The following is a 23,530-nucleotide window of genomic DNA, read 5'->3' as shown; positions in this document are numbered from 1 at the left end:
CGAACTTCTGCTAACTCTTTTGCCATAACTTTCTCTCACTCTTTCCTCCTGCATCTTGCAGCTCACCTGTGACGGACTGGCATCCCATCCAGGTGGGGAACCTATACGCCAAGGAAACCGGCCCTTATGAGCCAGGCATAGCTCAAGAAGGAACACAATAACTGTGACAAGGTTTGATTTCCTGATTATTTTATCTGGTTTATTTTCAGTTCTATTCTACAAAAATTTTATCTGGGCAAGACAGCGTTAGCTTGTTCTATAAATTCAAATATTTCCTGGATTTTTTTGATCAGATTTTAGAATTTATCTTGTAAACACCTTTCTTCTAGAGTCATGTGATTAGCAATTGAATCGCTACCTCACTAAAGAAATTTTACTTTTCATCTTTTAATCAGGAGGGGAAACCGGCACCCATGACCTTTTAAAGGGCCTCTGAGGCTGGTGGAATGGAAGGAGAGAGTGGGAGTGGATTCTGAAACCTGGCTCAAATGTTTGTAAGAGAATGGACTCTGCTAAAGGCACTCAAGACACCAGATTATGTCTACAATCCCAGTAAGCTATGGCAGGATTTCAAACGCAACACAAAGAACCACAACAACCAGCACAAGGAATCGACCATAGCACTTTTTCTGTTGACCCCTAAAAAGATGAAAGCAAAATTTACCTTGGTGCAATCTGAATTCAGTGTCAGGTGTCAGAAGAAATATTACAAAGTACCTATTTCTTTACTACCCACAAGGGGCTAAACACAGAGGAAACTAACAAGGATAGACAAACGGATTAAGTCGATTATATCGACACCAGTGTGTAACTGGTACTTATTTAATCGACCTCGGTGGAATTTGAACTCAGAACACAGTGGCGGACGAAATACCGCTAAGCATTTCGCCCTGCGGTCCAACATTTCTGCCATCTCGCAAAGTACCTTATCAGTATGCTAATGACTCCTCCAACTCGCTGCTGACATAAATCACTATCACAATACTTTATCTCTAAAATGGTCTATATTCCAAATGAAACATGCCTAATTAAATAACATTAATTGTTTTTATTCATTTATCTAATCCACAGTGAAAAAAAAAAAAAAAGGCTTGCATATAAAAATTAGGCAGAAGCAAGTGAAGAAATGTAGAAAAGGATCAACAGATCCTAAGAATGTCTTTCGTTTTGGTTTTGGATAATAATGGCAGGCTTCTTATTTTTCCATGTGACTCGTCAAGTTTAATTTAAAGGTGATTGATGTGGGTGTTGTCTGGTCAGCAACATATATTTCTTGACCATTCGTTAAACCAAGCTCTGAAAAACAAAAGAAAAAATGGTAAAAGTAAGAATTGTTTACATTTAGTTCTATCAATATTTCTTTTATGTCTGTGAGATGTGGAAGAGCACCATGAAAACTGACAGCTAGATGTGTTCCACCAAAGATACTTGTACTTGTGGCGACATTCACCCTGGGCGGGTTGAGTCGGCTTCTTCTACTCATGGAAGAAGTTTCGTGAGAATATGTGGATTTCACAAGCGGTCCCCAACAATCCTGCATGTGGAGACATCCTGTTTGCCGAAGTTCCCAATGGCATAGCTCTGACACTACCCGTTGCCAGTGTCCCCACCACCGTGAGGAGGGGATGGACTTTGGGGCATGTTTGAAAAGGATTCTTAGAAAGGACTAGCGAGACCACATGACCAATGAAGACATTCTCAAGAGAACCATCACAAGATCACTTACCAAATCATCACGGAATGAAGATTAAAAACAAGCAGGTCACATATCCCAGCAACCAGAACAACACCATTCTAAAACAGCTTTCAAATGGACACCACTGGAGGGTAAAAGAAAAGGGGGAAGACCGAAAACAGAACATTCATAGCCAACACGAGAGAGGCCAATATCACCATGGCTGGCTGCAGAGAAATAAACCAGTGGCATCAACTTACTGCTCAATGTGCTCAAGAGAATAGGAGATACTGACATACAGATGTACAGGTTTAAGATTTATAGGAGTGAGGTGAGGATGGGATTAAGCGATGTTCATCCTGTTTTGTTTTTTTTATCTTTTTTTTGTGAATGGTACAAGTGGAGTAGAACAAAATCACTGAGACTCCATAGATATGGATTGCTAGATAGCATACATGGCACTTCCTATAATCATAATTTTAATATCCACTTTTCCATGCTTGCATGGATCAGATAGAATTTCATTGAGGCAAACATTTCTTTTGTTTTTTTATGACAAGATGTACATCTTGTTGCCAGCCCTCATATTTCCCCATGGCCAAATAAATTTGCAGAAGAGATTAGGGAGGGCATCCAGCCATAGAAACCATGCCAAAACAGACAATTGGAGCCCTGGTGCAGCTCTCCAGCTCCTGTCAAACCATCCAACTCATGCCAGCATAGAAAAAGGACATTAAATGTTGATAATGATGATTTGAAACATGATACTACTTGAAAAACTGATACTCGTTTATAACAAGGAACCACAAACACACACAACAAGCTTCTTTCAGTTTCTGTCTATCAAAAACACCATTCATCATCATCGTTTAACGTCCATGCTGGCATGGGTTGGACGATTTTGACTGAGGGCTGGTGAACCAGATGGCTGCACCAGGCTCCAATCTTGATTTTCTACAGCTGGATGCCCTTCCTAATGCCAACCACTCCGAGAGTGCAGTGGCTGCTTTTTACGTGCCACCGGCACGGGGGCCAGTTAGGTGGTACTGGCAACGACCTCGCTCGAATCCTTTTACACATACCACCAGCACAGGTGCCAGTAAGGCAACATTGGTAACGATCATGCTCGAATGTTGCCCTTTTACGTGCCACTGGTACGGAAGCCAGTTGGCTGCTCTGGCAACGATCACGCTCAGATGGTGTTCTTGGCATCCTACTAGTATGGACACCAGTCATCGAATTGATTTTGCTTTAGATTGATTTGATTGATTTCATTCCTGAATTGAAAAAGCCTATTTCTAATCTCCACAAATGATAATCTCACAATCATTACTACCTTGCAAAGTATATAACATGGCAATGTTAACATTATTAGTAAAGTTTAGAAAACGATCTTCATCATTTAATGGCTGTATTTTACGTTGGCATGGGTTGCATGGTTTGTATGGTTTAATAGGATCTGATGGGCCCAAGGGCCACATCATGTTCCAGTGTCTGTTTGGCATGGTTTCCGCTCCTGGATGCCCTTCCTAAATAGCAAACACTTTACAGCATGTACAGGGTATGTTTTCATGCCACCAAGCACCACTGAGGTCACCATGCAACTTGCAAGACTACAAACCTCGAATGAGAAAGAGGACCTTTATGCTGGAAGAGTAAGGAATAGATAGGGGTAAAGTAGAAGAAATGAAGAGCCAGAGCAGAACGGGTTTCTTGCTGAAGAGGGGCTACATAACCACTCAGATTTTAGAAAAGAGGGAGCTGGAGCTGGAAAGTGATATAAGTAGTAACAAGATGTCAAAGCAGGTGGCAACTGGGATAATCCAATCAGTCAACAATAGGTGGAACTAATGAATAAAATTTACATAATTTAGGACCATACCTTTTAGTGTTTTCTTCAAGTTGTCTCGCGTCTTTACTTCAATTGATTTTACAGATTTCATGTACAGAGTTTTAGATTTTCCATCAATCACTGTAGTAATGCCAGGAGATTTCATTTGACTGCAGGCAGAAAGAAAACATTTTTGAATTAATATTTAAAAAAATATTAAGGCAGCAAGCTGGCAGAAACGTTAGCATGCCAGGCGAAATGCTTAGCGGTATTTCGTCTGCTGTTATGTTCTGAGTTCAAATTCTGCCGAGGTTATTTTTGCCTTTCATCCTTTCGGGATCAATTAAATAAGTACCAGTTATGTACTGGGGTCAATGTAATCGACTTAATCCCTTTGTTTCCCCTTGTTTGTCCCCTCTATGTTTAGCTTCCTGTGGGCAATAAATAAATATTTCAAAAATATTAAAGCAGCGAGCTGGCAGAAATGTTAGCATCTCAGGCCGAAATGCTTAGCGTATTTCATCTGTTTTTATGTTCTGAGTTCAAATTCTGCTGCGGTCAACTTTGCCTTTCATCCTTTCGGCGGTCGATAAATTAAGTACCAGTTGCATACTGGGATTGCTCTAATCAACTGGCCATCTCCCCTCCTTAAAAATTTTGGGCCATGTGCCTAGAGTAGAAAATAATATTTTAAAAAATACAAAGAATATAGCAATGTGAACCATCTTCAGGGAAAGAGAATTGATACATCATCAAATTATTTTTACTCTCTCTCTCTCTCTCTCTCTCACACATATAACATTACAGTGTTTGCCAAAGAGAAAACTCAGCTGCTTTCAAGACTTGGTCCTTCAGTTTCAAGCCTCTATTAATATTCCAGCAGCGAGCTGGCTGAAATGTTAGCATGCCAGGAAAAATGCTTAGCAGTATTTCATCTGTCTTTACGTTCTAAGTTCAAATTCTAAGGTCGATTTTTGCCTTTCATCCTTTCAGGGTCGATAAATTAAGTACCAGTTGCATACAAGGGTCGATCTAATTGACTGGGGCCCTCCCCCAAAACTTCTGGCCTTGTGCGTAGAGTAGAAAAGATTATTCCTTTTTAGTGCATCTCCTTTGTTCATTTGAGGAGTTGACAATAATAGTACAACACCTGTCACTGATTATAACACAAGGGCCAGTCAGGCAGCACTGGCAACTACCACGCTCAAATGATGCTTTTTATGTGCCACCAGCACGAGGGCCAGTCAGGTGGCACTGGCAACGACCATGCTCGAATGGTGCTTTTTATGTGCCACCAGCACAAGACCAGTCATGTATTTTATTAAAGGGGATTGCATTATATTGAAATAAAACAAACTTACTATGCTGCACTTTCTATAAGGTAATCATAAATATCCCGTAGTTTACTGTCTTCAGAAAAAGTCAGGGTCTGTGGGATGAGGCTGCAAGCCAGACAGTCTTCCTGGAAATAGAAACAGAGGCAAATATATAACTAATTTAATATAAAAAACAAAAAAAAAAACAGACAGAACCATCCAAGAGCAGAATAAATAACCATAAAAAACAGATTCCTTAAAACTATTGGGGCATCATTTAACTCTTTTGATACCAACTTGGCCGAAACCACCTCTGGCTCTGTAGTATAAACCTCTTTGTTTTCATAAGTTTTGAATTAAAATCTTTTCCCAAACCTTAGTCGCAATTTATGTTGCTAACACCAGCTTTAATGATAATTAAGTTATTTAACTAAATTCTTTTATATTTAAAATAATTGAAAGAAACACAAAGGATCTGAAAATAAATATGTTAATGAAAAGGTTAAAGTTATATAAATTTTAATACTTCAGCATTTGGAAAAAGAACTAAAAAGACAAGGAGAAAATTTTTAGGATATAGTTTCTTGATTCTAAGAGATTTAAGACAAGTTAATATGTGTCAGTCAATGGTTTAAGGATATTTCATTTTTGTATTTGGTTTGCAAGAGTTTTGATGTGAAGCAGCGTGTTGAAACAGATTTTGTTGTATCTTGAGTGGGTCATTATGCCAATAATAAACACATACACTGATTATATTTCACATCTTTTGTTATTAGTTTATTCATTAGCTATTTAACCAATTAACTAATTGATTATTTGATTAATTGTTCAGGCAATCAATCAATCATCTAGATCTGTCAAAGTCCTTTTGACACTATTCGTAACCTCATCAGCGATATGGCCTTTCTATACTGAAGCAGATCTGGAGTAAACTGAGAGAGAAAGAGCATGTCACTGATGTGGTTGTGAAGAATAGCAAAGATAGGACTTGCTGATGATAGATTCACTGACCCATTCATTATAATTATTATCATTATCATTATGCCACGTAATAAAGCATCTGTGCTGGTGCCACATAAAAAGCACCCAGTACACTCTGTAGAGTTGCTGGCATTAGGAAGGGCTTCAAGCTGGAGAAACCAAACTAAAACTGACTATGGAATCTGGTGTGACTCCTGGTCTTGCCAGTTCCAGTGAAACCATTGAACCCATGCCAACATAGAAAAAGGGACATTAAATGATGATGATGAGGTTCCATGCTGGCATGGGTTGGATGGTTTGACAGGAACTGATGTGTCCAAGATTGGTTAATTGGTTTAATAGTTAACCACAAGGAGTGAAATAGAACCAGAGTAATATTTTTACTATTAGTATAACAAACCTACTGAGATACAACAAAGTTTAAAGTCATTAATTTGGGGTTAGGTAAATGCTTTGTATTTTGGTTTATTAACTTAAAAAAAATTTGAATACTTTTGTTCTTACAGCATGCATAAAAGGAAAAGGGTCATTGAAGGTAATGTACTGTTAACAGCAATCATGGAAATGAAGCAAAATGTCAATGAAATGCTTGTAGGAAGTCTGATTGCTAATGGCTACAGTTTGGCATAGACGTGAAGATTGCAGTAGAGGTGTAACTAGTGTAGGGCTGCTTTGCAGGCAACATTTTTGGTATTTCCTTCAGGAGCATAGATGAATAAGTTATCTGGATGGCCAACTCTGGAACAACTGATGGAGAACTGTTCATGTGAAAAGCATGATGTTCGAAGGTCCAATCTGACAACTTTCAACAACTGACCTTGTGCTTTGTTAATTGTTATGGTGAAGCTGAGTTTGAGAGGTAACTGAAATCTCCACCTAGAGTAAGGGCAGTCTGTTGAGATTAGCAGCTTTTAGGAATAAAAACGGTATCATTTTTGTCGTGTTCCATTATTTGTTTGACCACAAGGCAAGTTCCACTGCATAGTGTGGGTGTATTTAGATTGCGTAGGAGGAACTTTTAAGTGAAGTTCACGCATTGTAACAACTGTATAATTGTCACAACTTTGTATGAGTAAAAGCAGAGAATATATATATAATATAGATTAATTGCTGAAAGTTTTTTAAAAAATAATTAAAAGTTGATTTAAACTGCATGGCTACTTCAAGGAAATGCTAATGTGCAAATATAAGCAGTTTGCAGTGAATGAGCATTGTAAAAACTGTAGTAGAAGACGAAGTGAAAGTAGCAAAACTGTGTCATCAAGAGTAATGTCCCTTGAAGCAATGATCATTGGTATTTGTTATTTACCTATGAGAAGGTGTTTTTGTCCACTAGGGGCAGCATTACTCATTATGTGGAAAGTTTGAAGAGTCTATGACCATCTCTGGAACATAAGTGATGTATGTTCCCAGTGTGAACAAAATCGGATGAAAAATATTGATTTTAAGGGTGATCAAGAAAAAGGCCTATACACACACACGCATATCTTCCATTTTATTATAAGATATATATACATAAATATATGTGTGCATGGTGAACATGACACTATCTTCACCACTTCCTCTCTCTCATTGCTATTACTTTCTCTCAGTCCCTGTCAGTTATGGCTATTTCTCTCACTACTTCTCCTTCACTGAATTACTATTTTCTCTCACTACTTCTCCTTCACTGAGTTACTATTTTCTCTCCTTTCCCTTCACTTATACTACTCTTTCTCTCACTCCCTCCTACTGAATGATTTTGAACATTTTAGATATATATATGTATGTGTGTGTGTGTGTGTATATATATATATATATATATAAACATTACACTCATTAATATATTAGAAGATTGCAAATATGTTAAAATATTTAAACACTGAATTATGTGCGTCCTATTACAAAGAGCAGGCATGACTATGAGCTTGAGAAGTTAGCTTTTCCAACCACATAGTCTCAGGTTCAGGCCTACCTTGGGCAAGTGTCTCCCATTATAGACTTGAGCTGACCAAAACCTTGTGAGTGAATTCAGCAGATGGAAAATGAAAGAAGACATTTTGTGTGTGTGTGTGAATGGGTATTTGCATCTGTGACTGTTTATATTAAAAAGTGGTTGGTGGTGGTGTCATCAATTTCTATTGCTAACAGATCATCCAGTCACTTTGTGTCTTGGAAACCATGTGAAATAAAGGATCCCTTACTTGGAAATATGGGAAAATGGGCATAAAATGAATGAATGAAGATTGATCAATAACATGGACATTTTTTCGTTAGCTTCAAGAAGTTTCCTCTCTAACTTCTGAGTTCATATACCTATGTCAGTGCATGTTAAGGTACATAGCTTATGGTTAGGGTAGTATTGGGTTCACAATCATAACATTGTAGATTTGATTTCCAGACTGAGCAGTGTATTATGAGTCCTTGAGCAAGACACTTCATTTCACATTGCTCCTGTTTACTCAGCTGTAATAGATAGTTGTTGAATGCTGGGGTAGTCCTCTTGCCTCTCTACCTGTCACACCCTGGATGTTCTGCTGGGTCATGGGTGGTTGATTGTGCAGGAATATATCTGCATCTCATACAATGAAAATTAGTTTAAATTTGGGGTTATTTTAACTTAAGTTATTAACAAATGATTATTATTAATTGATAATTAGTTCCTGACACATGATTTAGCAAGAAAATAAATTACAACAAACCTTTTTCTCAGCTTCAAATGGATAAGTATACACTCCATCAGTATCTGTGAAGTTGACATAGTTATTTAAGGGCATACAACAACTGGAAAAGAAAAAAAAAGTAATTGCTACATACATCAGACATGAAAAGATACTAGTGATCATCATCATCATTGTTTAACATCCGCTTTCCATGCTAGCATGGGTTGGACAATTTGATTGAGGACTGTCGAACCAGATGGGTGCACCAGGCTCCAGTCTTGATCTGGCAGAGTTTCTACAGCTGGATGCCCTTCCTAACGCCAACCACCCCGAGAGTGTAGTGGGTGCTTTTACGTTCCACTGGCACGAGGGCGACTCAGGCGGTACTGGCAATGGCCACACTCAAATGGTGTTTTTTACGTGCCACCTGCACAGGAGCCAGTCCAGCGGCACTGGCAACAACCTCGCTCGAATGTTCTTTCATGTGCCACCCGTACAAGTACCAGTAAGGCGACGCTGGTAACGATCACGCTCGAATGGTGCTTTTTACATGCCACCGGTATGGAAGCCAGTTAGCTGCCCTGGCAATGATCATGCGCAGATGGTGCTCTTAGCGCTCCACTAGCTCGGATAGCTAAACAAACACTACAATCACAAAGTTCTAGGATAAAATAAAAGTATAAAACAGATACATTATCGAAGCTGTTTGATAAGAGGACTGTGGTGTGAAGCTGTTTGACGAGGAGGATGCTGGGGTTGGAGGAATCGGTGAAATGGCTAGCAAGGGCGAATGGAGCGTGGTGGTATGGACATGTGTTGAGGAGGAATGAGGAGCATGTTCTGTGGCAAATAGACCATGAAAGTAAGGTAGACTGAGGAAAATGTAGAGGAGATTGGAAACAATAACTATCACCTGATCACTTTATTTTGAGTTGTTTCATTTATCACTTCCCAGACATTTGTACATTACTGCATATACTTTATACACACTTTTGACAAGTTGTGCACCTGAGCACTGTATACAATAATTTCATTATTATTATTATTTTATATGAATGATACTTGAAATAGTGACTGTGTAAGGCTTCTTTCAATCGTCAACATTATCATCATCATTTAACATCCGTCTTCCTTGCTGGCATAGGTTTGACGGTTTGACAGGGGCTGGCGAGGACTGCACCAAGCTTCAGTCTCTGTTTTGGCACAGTTTTTACAGCTGGATGCTCTTCTTAATGCCAACTTTACAGAGTGGAATGGATGCTTTTTACATGGCACCAGTACCAGCGAGGTTTATTTTGGCATGGTTTTCATGGTTAGATGCCCTTTCTAACGCCAACCACTTTTTCTTACATATCTCCTGTGCTTTCCTTAGCCATCATGAAACATTTAAAAATCCCATCGCAGTACCTCCCTTCAGTGAGGACTAGCTAGTAGTCTATGTCTTGGCAGTGAAGCATAACAGCAACAAACTTAGGTCCTTCATGCAAAGCTTTCCAATATCGCTTGGAACACAGGAGAAACTTCATGATTTGTTTAGTAGTTTGTGGAGAACAGATCAATGTGGGAAAGGAGTTTTCTTCTGCCGAAACATTTAATTCCTTTTGTGAGTGGGGAATTAAACCTCAGGAGTGCAAGCCAGTGTAATTTCATATCATCATCGTTTAACGTCCGTTTTCCGTGCTAGCATGGGTTGGTCGGTTCAACTGGGGTCTGGGAAGCCAAAAGGTTGCATCAGGCTCCAGCCTGATCTGGCAGTGTTTCTACAGCTGGATGCCCTTCCTAACGCCAACCACTCCGTGAGTGTAGTGGGTGCCTTTTACGTGCCACTGGCACAGGTGCCAGGGGAGGCTGGCAGCAGCCACGATCGGTTGGTGCTTTTTACATGCCAGTGACATGGAAGCCAGTCAAGGCGGCGCTGGCATCAGCCACGTTCAGATGGTGGTTTTTACATGCCACTGCCAATACTACCTACTGTACTAAATTATATCAACTGTAGTATCTATATAGAACTAGCTGGACAGCACCAATGACAATATATAAACTACAAAGCCCTCATCTGGCTGTCTCAGGTCTTATCAATTGGGTCATTTATGGCTTAACTTTAAACGCCACAGAATTCCCTAATAGAGCTTTCCATTGAAAGAAAATTGGCAGAACCAAAACACATAGAAATATATTATATCTTAGACTTATTCAAAATATCTATAAATCCAATGAAGATGGTGGTGGTGGTGGTGGTGGTAGTGATGAAAATAACTTAACTCACCTTGTTGTAATTTTCAATACTTCTGTAGCACAAGCAGCTGAAAATATCCAAAAATATTGATACAGTGAACATCCAAAAAATAGAAGAGACTTTATATTTTTTTTAAATGTTCATTTTGAAAAAAAAAGATACTCATATAACGTCTCTTTTTACTGGTTTAAAAATTCAATATTTTAGCAGAAAGGAAAAGAGAGAATTCAAGAAACTATTTGAGAGTAAAATATTGTGGCTGTAGGACAAGGAATGTAATATAAATGTAGAAAAAGTGTACAAAAAGACATGTTGAGAGAAAAAAGAAAAGAGGAAATGAAATAGAGAAGAATTTGAAAGAGAAAGAATAAAAAGGTATACAACTAAGAAAGTGTAAAATAACAGAGAAACTGAAATGAAATGAGAGAACATCCAAGAGAAGAGAATTTACCTGCAATTACAGCATTTGTTGAGGCCACAGCTGGGATAATCCTTTTTACTACACCTGTACAATAAAAGAGAAAAAAATGATTTTCTTTATACAGTGCTCTGCAACAATTTCCCTTCAGGTAAGTCAGGAACATTCCAAACACAAACTTATCAGCAATTAAACCATTGCAGGACTAATTCAGCTGTAAGAAACTGATTAGTCAGAGACATCAGGGAAAAAGTTTTCAATATCAAAGGGCAGACATGTATTTAAAAGGCTAGGACAGCTGAACTATGACTGTTGTGTTCTACGTTGAAGGGAAGCAATATGAGAAAGTGATGTGACACAAGCAAATTCACTGATAAGACATTTTCGACAAACAAATCCAAAACGAGATCAAGAATCATCATCATCATCGTTGTTGTCATTTAACGTCCGTTTTCCATGCTAGCATGGGTTGGACGGTTCGACCAGGGTCTGGGAAGCCAGGAGGCTGCACCAGGCTCCAGTCTGATCTGGCAGTTTTTCTACAGTTGGATGTCCTTCTTAACGCCAACCACTCTGTGAGTGTAGTGGGTGCCTTTTACGTGCCACCGGCATGGAAGCCAGTCAAGGTGGGGCTGGCATCGGCCACGTACGGATGATACTTTTAACGTGCCACTGGCACAGGTATCACAACTACAATTTCCATTTAATTTTTTGATGTTGATGTACTTGACTGAATAGGTCTCCTCAAGCACAGCAGGCCATCCTGTGATCCAAGGCACTTGGATGGGCTGGGGCTTCTATGTGAAGCTGGTGCAGAAAACAGCCATGATAAATTAAATGTCTACTAAAGCTCTGTTTTCATGTCATTTCTTATATTGTGGGTTAACTCTTACAGAAATGGCAAAGAATATCAAAGAAGAAGTACATCTTGTGATTTACTTGACTGATATTGTGTGGTCAAGATGATGCTTTCAGCAGAGTACTATCAAACAGATGGAAGTGGACATAACATAACTTTCCCAAGAGTGTTATCAACAGAAACTGGATGGCACCAATAAAATCACTAAGGCTAAGTTTACCAAGTATCATTATGTGACAGTAAGTCACATGATGACTCTCAGATGGGTCATGTAACAAGAAGATTATACAATTTTACAATCAGAAAGACCATTAGTGCATAGGAAAGAAGATAATCTACTGATTAATTACAAAAGAAAACTATAAAATTTGCTGGTACCTTGAGTTAATCGATATGTGACACCAAGGATATTGAATTCATTTGCCCTGTCTAAAGACTTTTCATAAATCCATTTAATATGCTGTGGGTCGTCTCCATCAATTACAACATTCGCTGAAATATATAAATAACATGATTATTATTTCTTAAATAAATATAAAGTTCAAGTTTAGGTAATGTTTAAGTATTCTGTACTGTATTTGTGGAAAAATTCATATTTTCCCCTCCCATCGTCTGCATTAATCTTCAATGTAGAGCAACGTCTAGAGTATCATCAACATCAACATTTAACGTCCGCTTTCCATGCTAGCATGGGTTGGACGATTTGACTGAGGGCTGGCGAACCAGACTCAAATCTGATCTGGCAGAGTTTCTACAGCTGGATGCCCTTCCTAACGCCAACCACTCCGAGAGTGTAGTGGGTGCTTTTACGTGCCACCGGTACGAGGGCCAGTGTGGTGGTACTGGCAACAGCCAAGCCCAAATGGTGCTTTTTATGTGCCACCTGCACAGGAGCCAGTCCAGCAGCACTGGCGATGACCTCACTCGAATGTTTCACATGCCACCAGCACAAGTATATCTTCTAAAAACAATCATGTCTATTTTCCACAGAATTACCAAAAAGCCAACATCAAATTGATGATACATACTGATTCAATAATCCTTTAGAAACCAATATACCTGAGACTGTCTCTAATTCATCATCATCGTTTAGCATCTGCTTCCCATGCTGAGATGGGTTAGGCGGTTTGACTGGAACTGGTAAGATGGAGAACAGCACCAGATTTCAGTTTGATTTGGCATGGTTTGAACGGCTGAATGCTCTTCCTAATGCCAACCACTCTGAGAGTGTAATGGGTGCGTTTTATGTGCCACCAGCATGGCTGCCAGTTACGCGACACCAGCATTGGCCACAACAACAATTTCACTTGGCTTGATGAGTCTTCTCAAGTATGGCATATCACCCAAGATCTTGGTCACTTATCATTGCCTCCATGAGGCCCAACATTCAAAGGGTGCCTTTTATGTGCCACAAGTACAGGGCTTGTAATGTGACACCAGCATCATATTTAGATCTAAATTAAAACTTTCCATAAAAATTTCACATTAACCCTTTCGTTACCAACCCAGCTGAAACTGGCTCTGGCTACAAATGTCTTGTTTTCAAAAGTTTTGAACTAAAATCTTCCACCAAACCTTAGTCACAATTTATGTTTCTAACACTAGCTTAATGATAACCAAGTTATTTTGCTAAATTTTTTGTTATATTTAAAGTAACTGAAAGAAGCACAGAGCATCTCAAAATAAATACAGTAACAAAAAGGTTAATTTGTCCCAAGTATCAGCTTAACATTAACAAAGCTATTTTATCAAATTCTTCATTATCTTCAAAACTAATTGAAACAAAGCCAGTGTTTTTTTAGCAGAAATACAATAACAAAACGCCCCAAATGCCTGCTCCAAGAGTTTTAAGCATGCAAAAAAGTTTACCTCCAAATGGTTCCTGTTTAGGCCACAGTAGTAGCCGGACATATTCTATACAATGTTCTGGAAGTCTTGGTGTGTGAGCAATTGTACACAGTGGGAAATTGATCTAAAACAAAAGAAAAAATATTTTGGATTTTTATTGGAATCTTTGTAAAAATATAACATTTAGAATATATAAAAAAAAGTTCTATTTGAGAATTTCTCAGATGAATTTTAATAGAAATGGGAAAATATTCAACTTTAAAAGTTTCAATAATAAAAAGATTATATTAATATCAGCCAAATCAAATGAAAATTAAATAACAAAAATTTTTAACGGTTTGGGTTTCAACCAGCCAAAGACAATCCTTAGTTCTAAGATACAAAACCTCTTCTATTAAAGTGTTTGTATTTAACCCTGTTGTTACCATACCTCAGTTGAAATACACTGCCTAAGTTTCAATTAATTATGAAAATAAAAAATTTACTAAAATAATTACGATGTACTTGCATAGCAAGTGACCTGATCTGATATCGTGTACTGGAATGAAAACAATTGCAGTGTGGAAGGTGTTTATAAGCCATTTAAGAAACACATGAAAACTGTTAGATTCACTTCAACATTTAAATTTAATTTTCCAAAATATTTTCATCACTTTCAGACCGTGACCTGTTCACTGACAATGGGATTGCAAGGGCAGAAAGAATTGCAAGGGGTGCACGGAATTTTGTCAGTGAACAGGTTGCGGTCTCAAAGTGACGAAAATATTTTGGCAAATTAAATTTAAATGTTGAAGTGAATCTTACGGTTTTTGTGTGTTTCTTAAATGGCTTATAAACACCTTCCATGCTGCAATTGTTTACTAAAATAACTTTTGTCATTATTAAGTTGGTGTTTGGAAAATAAATTAAAAGGAATTTTTAAAGGAAGGTTTTAATTTAAATCACTTTAAAATTGGAAGTTTGTATCATAAAACAAAGGGCAATCTCAGGTGGATTGATAAAAGGGTTCAATTAAAACATTTCATAATTTCAATAAGATTATTGTTTTTAAAAGACAAAAGCAATGTCTGAATACAACAGTCATGTCACCATATAACATAATCACCATCTGCTCACTGAACTAGCTAGAAATAACAACTAAATCTCCCTCAAATCTGACCCTACCATTGTAAAAGAGGATACTATAGACAGCATAATCATGGTTGCACAGTGAAAACATGATATGGTTGTGGCTAGAATGACTTTGGTCAGTTCAATCAGGGTTGATATGGGCCTAACAACAACACAGCAGCAATGCAGACAAGGCTGTGGAGTAGACTTCATCTGTTATCAGGTAACAGATGAAGTCTATGACAGAGGGAGTGGGTAAGTTTGCAAGCATGCGAAAGGAGAGTAGCAGATGGACAGAGATTGGAATAGAGGGGCTCAGGTGTTAGAAATTATCTATATAATAATCTACTTGTTTATTCACCCATTACACTTTAGTTAATTAAAGAGGTGGAAGTGGAGTAAGAGTGAGAGAGAGAGAGAGGAGTGGAGAAAGAGAGGAGGAAGTAGAGAAAGGTGAATAATTTTAATACACTTAGGCCAAATGTGTCATGTGGTCAGCTGAAGGGAGACACGAAGAATGAGAGAAAAGATGGCGAGAGAGAAGTGTTGAGATGCATCATCAAACAGCCGAACTGAAATGAGCTTTGTTTCTGAAAATTATAGTGATGATGATGATAGTGGTGGTAGTGGTGTGTTGATAGTGGAAAGTTACAGGGAGAAGATATAATAAAAAGAGAAAAAAAGACAACACCAACTGAGACATGAGGAAATGAATGTGGACAAACGCCAAGTATATTTAAAGAAGGCTAAACTATGAAGACTATAAAAATGCAAATCATTCTTTCTTTCTTAAATGGGTCCTCTTAATTTTTTTCTTTCCATGAAATATACATGGGTCCCATCATAGTTTAACGTCCACTTTCCATGCTAGCATGGGTTGGACGATTTGACTGAGGGCTGGCGAACCAGATAGCTGCACAAGGCTCCAATCTTGATCTGGCAGAGTTTCTACAGCTGGATGCCCTTCCTAATGCCAACCACTCCGAGAGTGTAGTGGGTGCTTTTATGTGCTACCTGCACAGGGGCCAGTCAGGCAATACTGGCATCAACCTCGCTCGAATGTTTTTTCACGTGCCAGTAAGGCGACACTGGTAACAATCACATTTGAATGGTGCCTTTTATGTGCCACCAGCACGGAAGCCAGTTAGCCGCTCTGGCAACGATCACGCTCAGATGGTGCTCTTAGCACCCCACTAGCACAGATGTCAGTCATTGAATTCGATTTCACTTGCCTCAACAGGTCTTCGCAAGCAGAGTTTAGCGTCCAATGAAGGAATGGTACCCATAAGTAGGCTGGTTATAAGCATAAGTGGGCTGGTTACTACTAGTAAATAAATAAAAGGAACAAGTTAGAAAATGTTAAATCATACCTGAGGTGGATAAAAATCCAAAGTACATTCAATACAGGCAGACATTCCTGGAAATATAACCCTGGCATTACCCTTGAAGCCTTCCGTTCCACCATCAACCATTGGAATCACAGATGCTTGATCAAGAATACCATCTTCATAGTTTAATAAACTTATCTGAAATACAACAACAAAAAAACAGATTAAACAGTAACTTAGATGGGGAAATGTTAATTGGTTGAGGCAATTGACACCTTTTATTTGCTTCCTCATCATCATTATTTTAGGTCACTTTTCCATCCTGGATTGAAAGGATCTGAGTCATTTTTTACTGGGAGCTATTGCTCCAGAAGACTGGTGTTCGTAAATGTCACTTGGCATGGTTTATATAGATGGATGCCCTTCCTATGGCCAACCACTTTAAAGAGGGTACTAAGTGCATTTTCTTGTGACAGCGACACTAGAGCACTCAGTAATGTAAAGAAGGGGAATTAGTACTAGTTTGTTTGTCATTGTTGATGATGACCAAGAATATCTCATGAGAGAAAAGGGTGGCGTATAGTGTGTCCAGCTGTGGCCGATCAGTCTGATGCATGCTTGGAAGGTTCTGTCGCAGGTTGGGTACTGGTGGTCTGTTGAGAATAAAGTGGCGTTGGCTCTGAACTTGCACAGTTCAGATTTTCGTTCTGCCCTTGCAATCCCATTCTGTTTACAGGAGGTGGCATCTTCATCAAACAGGGCAGCTGGATCTTTACCTTTTGAACTACAGATTTAAAAAATAAATTTTTGCAACAAAACACTTTCAAACTTCGGACACTGGTTGAATGTGTCATCTAAAACATCTTTTACCCTTAGCATTTTTGAGAAAAACTTATATTTACGAAGTAATTTCACGTTAAAGTAGTCCTATTTCGGTAATTTAACGTGAAATTACTTCGTAAATATAAGTATTTCTCAAAAATGCTAAGAGTAAAAGATGTTTTATATGACACATTCTACCAGTGTCCGAAGTTTGGAAGTGTTTAGTTACAAAAAATTATTTTTTAAATCTGTCAGTCAAAAGGTAAAGATCCGGACAGCCTTTTGCCTGTATTTTACAGGTGGGGGTTAATCTGAAAGTTCTTCAGCTCTTCATGCTTTGGCAGCTTTAAGTAGGTGGGGGTAGGAGAGGAAGCAACGACAGCAGAAAGGCCAGACGTGAGTGCTTAAGAGAGGGTGACAGGAGTGTATGTGTAGAGAAAACGCAATAGTTTAAGGCATGTACATTAGCTCAGGTGACCAAGGAGGGGTGATAAGTTTTGCAGAAAAAGAAATTCTCCATTTTTACTTATGCAAGCTTCAGTTGGAATTAGAAAAATTCTTGAGAGAAATGAATAAGTCTTTTGTCAATGTAATTAACTTATGAGTAAAGATTTGTGCCTTTGGCTTAATTCCATATATTTTGGGCGAAAAGAAGCAGTGATTTAATTAACCTGAGTACTTTTTACTAACACTAGAGAGATTTAAAGGCAAATTCAATTCCACAGGGATTTGAATTCATTATATGAAAGTATGTAGCACAATGCATTTAGCCAAGTATTCAACCAATTCTGCATTCCACTATCCTCATTACAGACAAATGACTTTAGGGGACGGGTTTAGTTGATGCAACTGACCCCCAGCATTTGACTGTTACTTCATTTTCTTATTTGAACCTGAAAATATGGAAGGCCAGGTTGACCTTGGTAGAATTTGAACTCAGAATGTAAAGATTAAATGCCTTGCAGCATTTGTTCAGACATGTTAATAATTTTGTCCATCTGCCACTCTCCTCCTACTACTACAAGTAGTAGTCGTATCAGCAGCAGCAGTAGCCGTCCAAGAATTTGGACCTGGAGATCTCCATTTCCAGCGACTTCGAGGGCCACCTCCCAGTGGTGTTGGGCATCAACGACAAGTCCTCGACTACAACAAGATGACCAAAGTTTTAAAATTTTTTTCCAAGGTCTGGGGTCTCCCGCCCCTAAGCCCTAGACCATCACCTAATCACCCTTACCCGTCTTGTTGCTTAACATCAACAACAACAACAACAGCAGCAGCAGTAACAGTAGTAGCAGTTTCTAGTATGAGCACAAGTTTTGAGGGGAAGAAGTTAGTCAATACCACTGATCCCCGGTTCTAACTGGTACCTGATCTGGTCAATCTCCTCAGGACTGACCTCAACAGAATTTGAAATCAGAATGTAAAGAGATAAAAGAAACACTGTAAAGCACTTTCTCTGACGCTCTAAGGATTCTGCCAGCTCGATCTTGCCTTTATTAGCCACAAGGGCTCAAAAAAGATACAATTAAATGCAAAGAACATTAAACAGGGAGCTTAGAAAGATATGTGAGGGTAAAACATGTTTTAAAAAGATGAGATGAGGGGAGAAAGATATTGTGTAGGGCATCCAGCTGTAGAAACTCTGCCAGATCAAGATTGGAGCCTGGTGCGGCCATCTGGTTTGCCAGGCCTCAGTCAAAATCGTCCAACCTATGCTAGCATGGAAAGTGGATGTTAAACGATGATGATGATGATGATAATGGGATTAGTTAAAAATTTGTAAGGAAAACACATAATAAATATTTTAAAAGTATAATAAAACACACAATAATTAAAAGATTAAGTGGTTAAGTATTTTGCTTCCCATCCATATGGTCTGAGGTTCAGTCCCAGAGAGTGGAACCTTGAGCAAATCATCATCCTCATCATCATCATTTAATGTCTGTTGTCCATGCAGGCATGGGTTGGATGGTTTGACCAGGCTGGCATGCTAGAAGGCTGCACCAGACGCCAGTCTGGTTTGGCATAGTTTTCTATGGCTGAATGCCCTTCCTAATGCCAACCACTCTGAGTGTAATGGATGCTTTTACGTACCACCAACATGGGTGCCATTTGCATGACACTGGGGTGCTTTTATGTGCCACCAGTACGGGTGCCAATTTGCATGACACTGGCATCTGCTACAACTGCAATTTTGCTCAGCTTGATGGGTTTTCTTCTCAAGCACAACATAATGCCAAAAACCCTGGTCATTGTCTCCGTGAGGCCCAACACTCGAAAGGAACTCGGCCACTTTGCCTCCATGAAGCCCAACACTCAAACATATTCTACTAAAGCAAATGTGTTCTACTAAAGCCATGGGCTGACCAACACCTTATGAGTGGATTTGGTAGATAGCAACTGAAGAGAACCATTGTATATGTGTGTGTGTGTAATGATATATGTGTATATGTGTAAGAGTGAGGGTGTGTATGTGTAAGAGTGAGGATGTGTATGTGTATTTGTATCTCTTTTTTGTGGCATCACATGATAGTCGTACATGATTGTTACTGTCAGTGACAGTCATATAACTATCACATGATGTGAAGAGAAAGACACAAATACACATGCAACACATACATACACGCAATGGGCTTCTTTCAGTTTCTGTCCACTAAATCCATACGCAAAGCCACTAGGCTTTGATTAGGTCAGCCTGGGGCTGTAAGAGACTATATTTGCCCGAGTTGTCATACAGTGGGACTGAACCTGAAGCCTTGAGGTTGGGAAGGAAGCTTCTTAACCACACAGCCACTTCCGCACCTATATATATATATACACACACACACACACAAAACACACAGAAGGATAAAACGATATAGATTTAGATGACTGGTTCTCAACCATTCTTTTACCTATGGACCCCTTTGTTCATATTTTACTTGGGTGGACCTTCATAGACATTTAATGTTTTTAAAAATATCCCATTACATTTTTGTAATTAAAACTAAAACGTTAATAATAATATTTATAAAACTGCAATACAGATTGATTTGTTAATAATAACAGAACTTGATAACTCTAAATCCTTAAGATAATCTCAAGGGAGAAATCAAAGTTATATACACACATATTTGCGATATATTACGAGTTAATGAGCTCTTCAGAATGAACTGGTAATAAATTCAAAACTATATATATCATTTCATCCTGCCATATATAGTAATTGTCAATGACAAAATAGCATAGGCAATTACAAATTGGAAAATTAAGCTTCTTAATTAGTTCAGAGCCTTGCTATTCTTTCAAGCTGTACTTTATTATGTCAAATCACAATATGGTTGCTTCTTATTTCTTTATTGTCCACAAGGGGCTAAACATAGAGGAGACAAACAAGGACAGACAAAGGGATTAAGTCGATTACATCAACCCCAGTGGGTAACTGGTGCTTAATTTATCGACCCCGAAAAGATGAAAGACAAAGTCGGCCTCAGCGGAATTTGAACTCAGAACATAACGGCAGACGAAATACCTATTTCTTTACTACCCACAAGGGGCTATACACAGAGGGGACAAACAAGGACAGACAAACAGATTAAGTCGATTACATCAACCCCAGTGTGTAACTGGTACTTAATTTATCGAAACCGAAAGGATGAAAGGCAAAGTCGACCGTGGCAGAATTTGAACTCAGAATGTAACGCAGACGAAATACCGCTAAGCATTTTGCCCGGGGTACTAACGCTTCTGCCAGCTCGCCACCTTCGAAGCAATATGATTGCTTCTATAACCATTTACCCTCAGTGGAGTGATCTTCTGAAGGTTGCTAACAGTAAATGATAAAAAGTGACTTTAGGCATATTTCAGGAGATATAATAGACACAGGTATGACTGTGTGGTGAAGAAGTCTGCTTCCCAACCACATGGCTTTGGGTTCAGTTCCACTGCACAAGTATCTGCTATTATAGTCCTCGGCTGACCAAAGATTTGTGAATGGATCTGGTATATAGAAACTGTAAGAAGTGTGTGTGTGTGTTCTTGTCTTGACAAATGCAATGGTTGTAAATGATTATTATTAATTTCCAATATTCCGCAAAAATTTGTCTGGCCAGGGGGAGATGTCACCTTGCTTGGAAACAGTTGAGTGTTGGCAGCAAGGGGGGGGGGGGGCAACCGGCAGTACAAAATCTGCCTCAATAAACTCTTACAGACCCATGCAAGTAAGGAAAAGTAGACGTTTGAATGATGATGATGATGATGATGATGATGATACAGAGACTTCATTTTGAAATGTTTATGGTTTTCTTAAGTTTTATGAATCATTTGGATTAAATATGAGTCTTGCAAAGTAGCAACAGCATTGTGTCACATTTCAATTAGCACTCTGTAACCTACGTTTGCAACAGACAAACTTTATATATTTCGTTTCATCCTACTTTAAGCTATCAAATGTTAAATACAAATATAATCAAACTAAAGTGAGTAAAGAGGAGGTAGGCCTAAAAATTTAGCTCTAATAAATTATTTCTAGACATAACAGACTAGCTCCCATTTCATCTGAAGTCAAGACAGAGCTGGGTTGCTGGATAATTACTTCTGCTAAAGAGTGAAAAAGAGTGGATCATTTAATCTGAAGGAAACAAGAAAAACTAGCAGAAGCAAAGTAACTATTATCAGAGTGATACTTTCTTCTTTGGAATCGGAAAGCCATTAGTGGTTGTTGAAGATTTTTCTCAACTATGTAAGTTGTTTATATCATATGAAGATACTGTTTATATTATATTAATATCTTTACTTCCTAGGTCTCTTGACCTTACTGTTTTGGCCATGCTGGAGTATCTTTAACACGCATTCTTTCTTTGGTGAGCAAAAAATTCACCTTCATTTTTCTGTAAAATGTATGATCAAATTTAGTCTCAGGGTCTTAGTTTACAATTAATAGCCACATAATGCATTTTCTTATTTCTATTTTCACACCTAAATTTATGATTTTACCTTATACTTTGACTTGTTATTTATAGTGAAAACTAAGATGAAGAAAATGTACTAAATGTTACTATCTGAATATGTAAGCAATAAAGATTTAATTCTTGTATCTAGCTTCTGGAAAAATTATGGTGGAAAACTTCTTGTAATAAAACATACACAAATCCCACATCGTCATTTAACATCCACTTTTCTGAGCTTCAATGGGTCAGATATAATTTGTTAAGGCAGATTTTCTATGGCCAGATGCCCTTCCTGTCATTGACCTTCACCTACTCCCAACAAAAGTGAAATTTACTGTAGCCAGACGTATTTTCAAAGAAAAGTAGAAGTGAACAGCATCACCTGTCTGATGGTGATGCTTGTTTACAACAATTATGGTGTCAAGACAAAGTTACACATAAACATACATTATGGTGGCATGTAAAAGCACCCACTACACTCTCGGAGTGGTTGGTGTTAGGAAGGGCATCCAGCTGTAGAAACTCTGCTAGATCAGATTGGAGCCTGGTGCAGCCATCTGGTTCACCAATCCTCAGTCAAATCGTCCAACCCATGCCAGCATGGAAAGCAGACATTAAACAATAATGATGATGACATTTATTTAAACTAAAACTCAAAGTTTGTTTTCTTGCCATTTGATTAAGATGATAAAGATTACAAATAAAATAGTCATTTTCCCCTTTAAGAAAATAAATATCAAGTTGAAAATGTCAACACTTCAAGGAATCGACGAAGCTACTGCCATCCATCCTTTTTTCTTCCCTTTAATCATTTATACAACTTTTGGAGTACCGTGGACTTGAAAGATAGAAATTCTCCCTATATTTTTATGAGATATTTTTGAATCACAGGTACTTGAATAGTTTCTTTTTTTAACATCTATTCTACAGCCCTTGCCCTTCCTTCTACCAATGCTCACCTATTTCCAAGCAAGATAATTCCATCCTCCACCCCACCACAGATGGACATATTTCCATGAAAGATTAGAAACAAACAGCACCACTTGTATGACAGTGATGCTCATTTACAACCATCACACAGAAAAAAAACACACACACACACACTCACACACAATAGGCTCCTTTCAGTTTCTGTCTACCAAATCCATTCACAAGATCTAGGTTAGTACAGGGTTATAGTGGTAGACATGTGCCTAGGTGCCATATAGTAGGACTAAACTTAAACCCATTTGATTGCAAAGCAAACTCCTCAACCATACACCCATGCCTGTGTCTACATATATAATAATTAATCTGAGCGAAGGCTTAAATGCTGTGTAGAGGGAATGATCTTCTCAAGAGTGACACAATATATAGTCTCTTCTCTTCTCAGACACTGGTCCACACACTCCCATCAGTCAAGTTCAGGAAAAGACTTAAATGTCTAATTTAGTATTAACCCTTTAGCATTCAGAATTACTTGTCAGATGTATCATGTATTTATTCACATTGTTTTGAATTAATCACACATCATCTTGTAGCTCCAAGATTTCAATG

The 23,530-nt window shown here is 38.4% G+C and overlaps 1 protein-coding gene across 2 annotated transcripts in view; it reads right to left on the bottom strand.

Annotated features, from left to right (window-relative positions):
• Positions 1–1,028: 1,028 nt before the first annotated feature.
• Positions 1,029–23,530, bottom strand: part of LOC115210620 (NEDD8-activating enzyme E1 catalytic subunit) — an 89,782-nt gene continuing 67,280 nt past the window's right edge. For both annotated transcript variants that reach the window (XM_029779222.2, XM_029779221.2), the window contains 9 exons: positions 16,287–16,442; positions 13,828–13,930; positions 12,337–12,450; positions 11,133–11,186; positions 10,712–10,748; positions 8,485–8,566; positions 4,868–4,968; positions 3,558–3,676; positions 1,029–1,296 (listed from right to left, as the gene is read on the bottom strand). In XM_029779222.2, the coding sequence (XP_029635082.1) occupies positions 1,196–1,296; positions 3,558–3,676; positions 4,868–4,968; positions 8,485–8,566; positions 10,712–10,748; positions 11,133–11,186; positions 12,337–12,450; positions 13,828–13,930; positions 16,287–16,442 (867 nt within the window). In that variant the 3' untranslated portion in view covers positions 1,029–1,195. The remainder of the gene's footprint in view (positions 1,297–3,557; positions 3,677–4,867; positions 4,969–8,484; positions 8,567–10,711; positions 10,749–11,132; positions 11,187–12,336; positions 12,451–13,827; positions 13,931–16,286; positions 16,443–23,530) is intronic.

The sequence above is a fragment of the Octopus sinensis genome, linkage group LG4, assembly GCF_006345805.1.
Source record: "Octopus sinensis linkage group LG4, ASM634580v1, whole genome shotgun sequence".
Taxonomy (NCBI): domain Eukaryota; kingdom Metazoa; phylum Mollusca; class Cephalopoda; order Octopoda; family Octopodidae; genus Octopus; species Octopus sinensis.
This window is presented reverse-complemented; position numbering and strand designations above follow the sequence as displayed.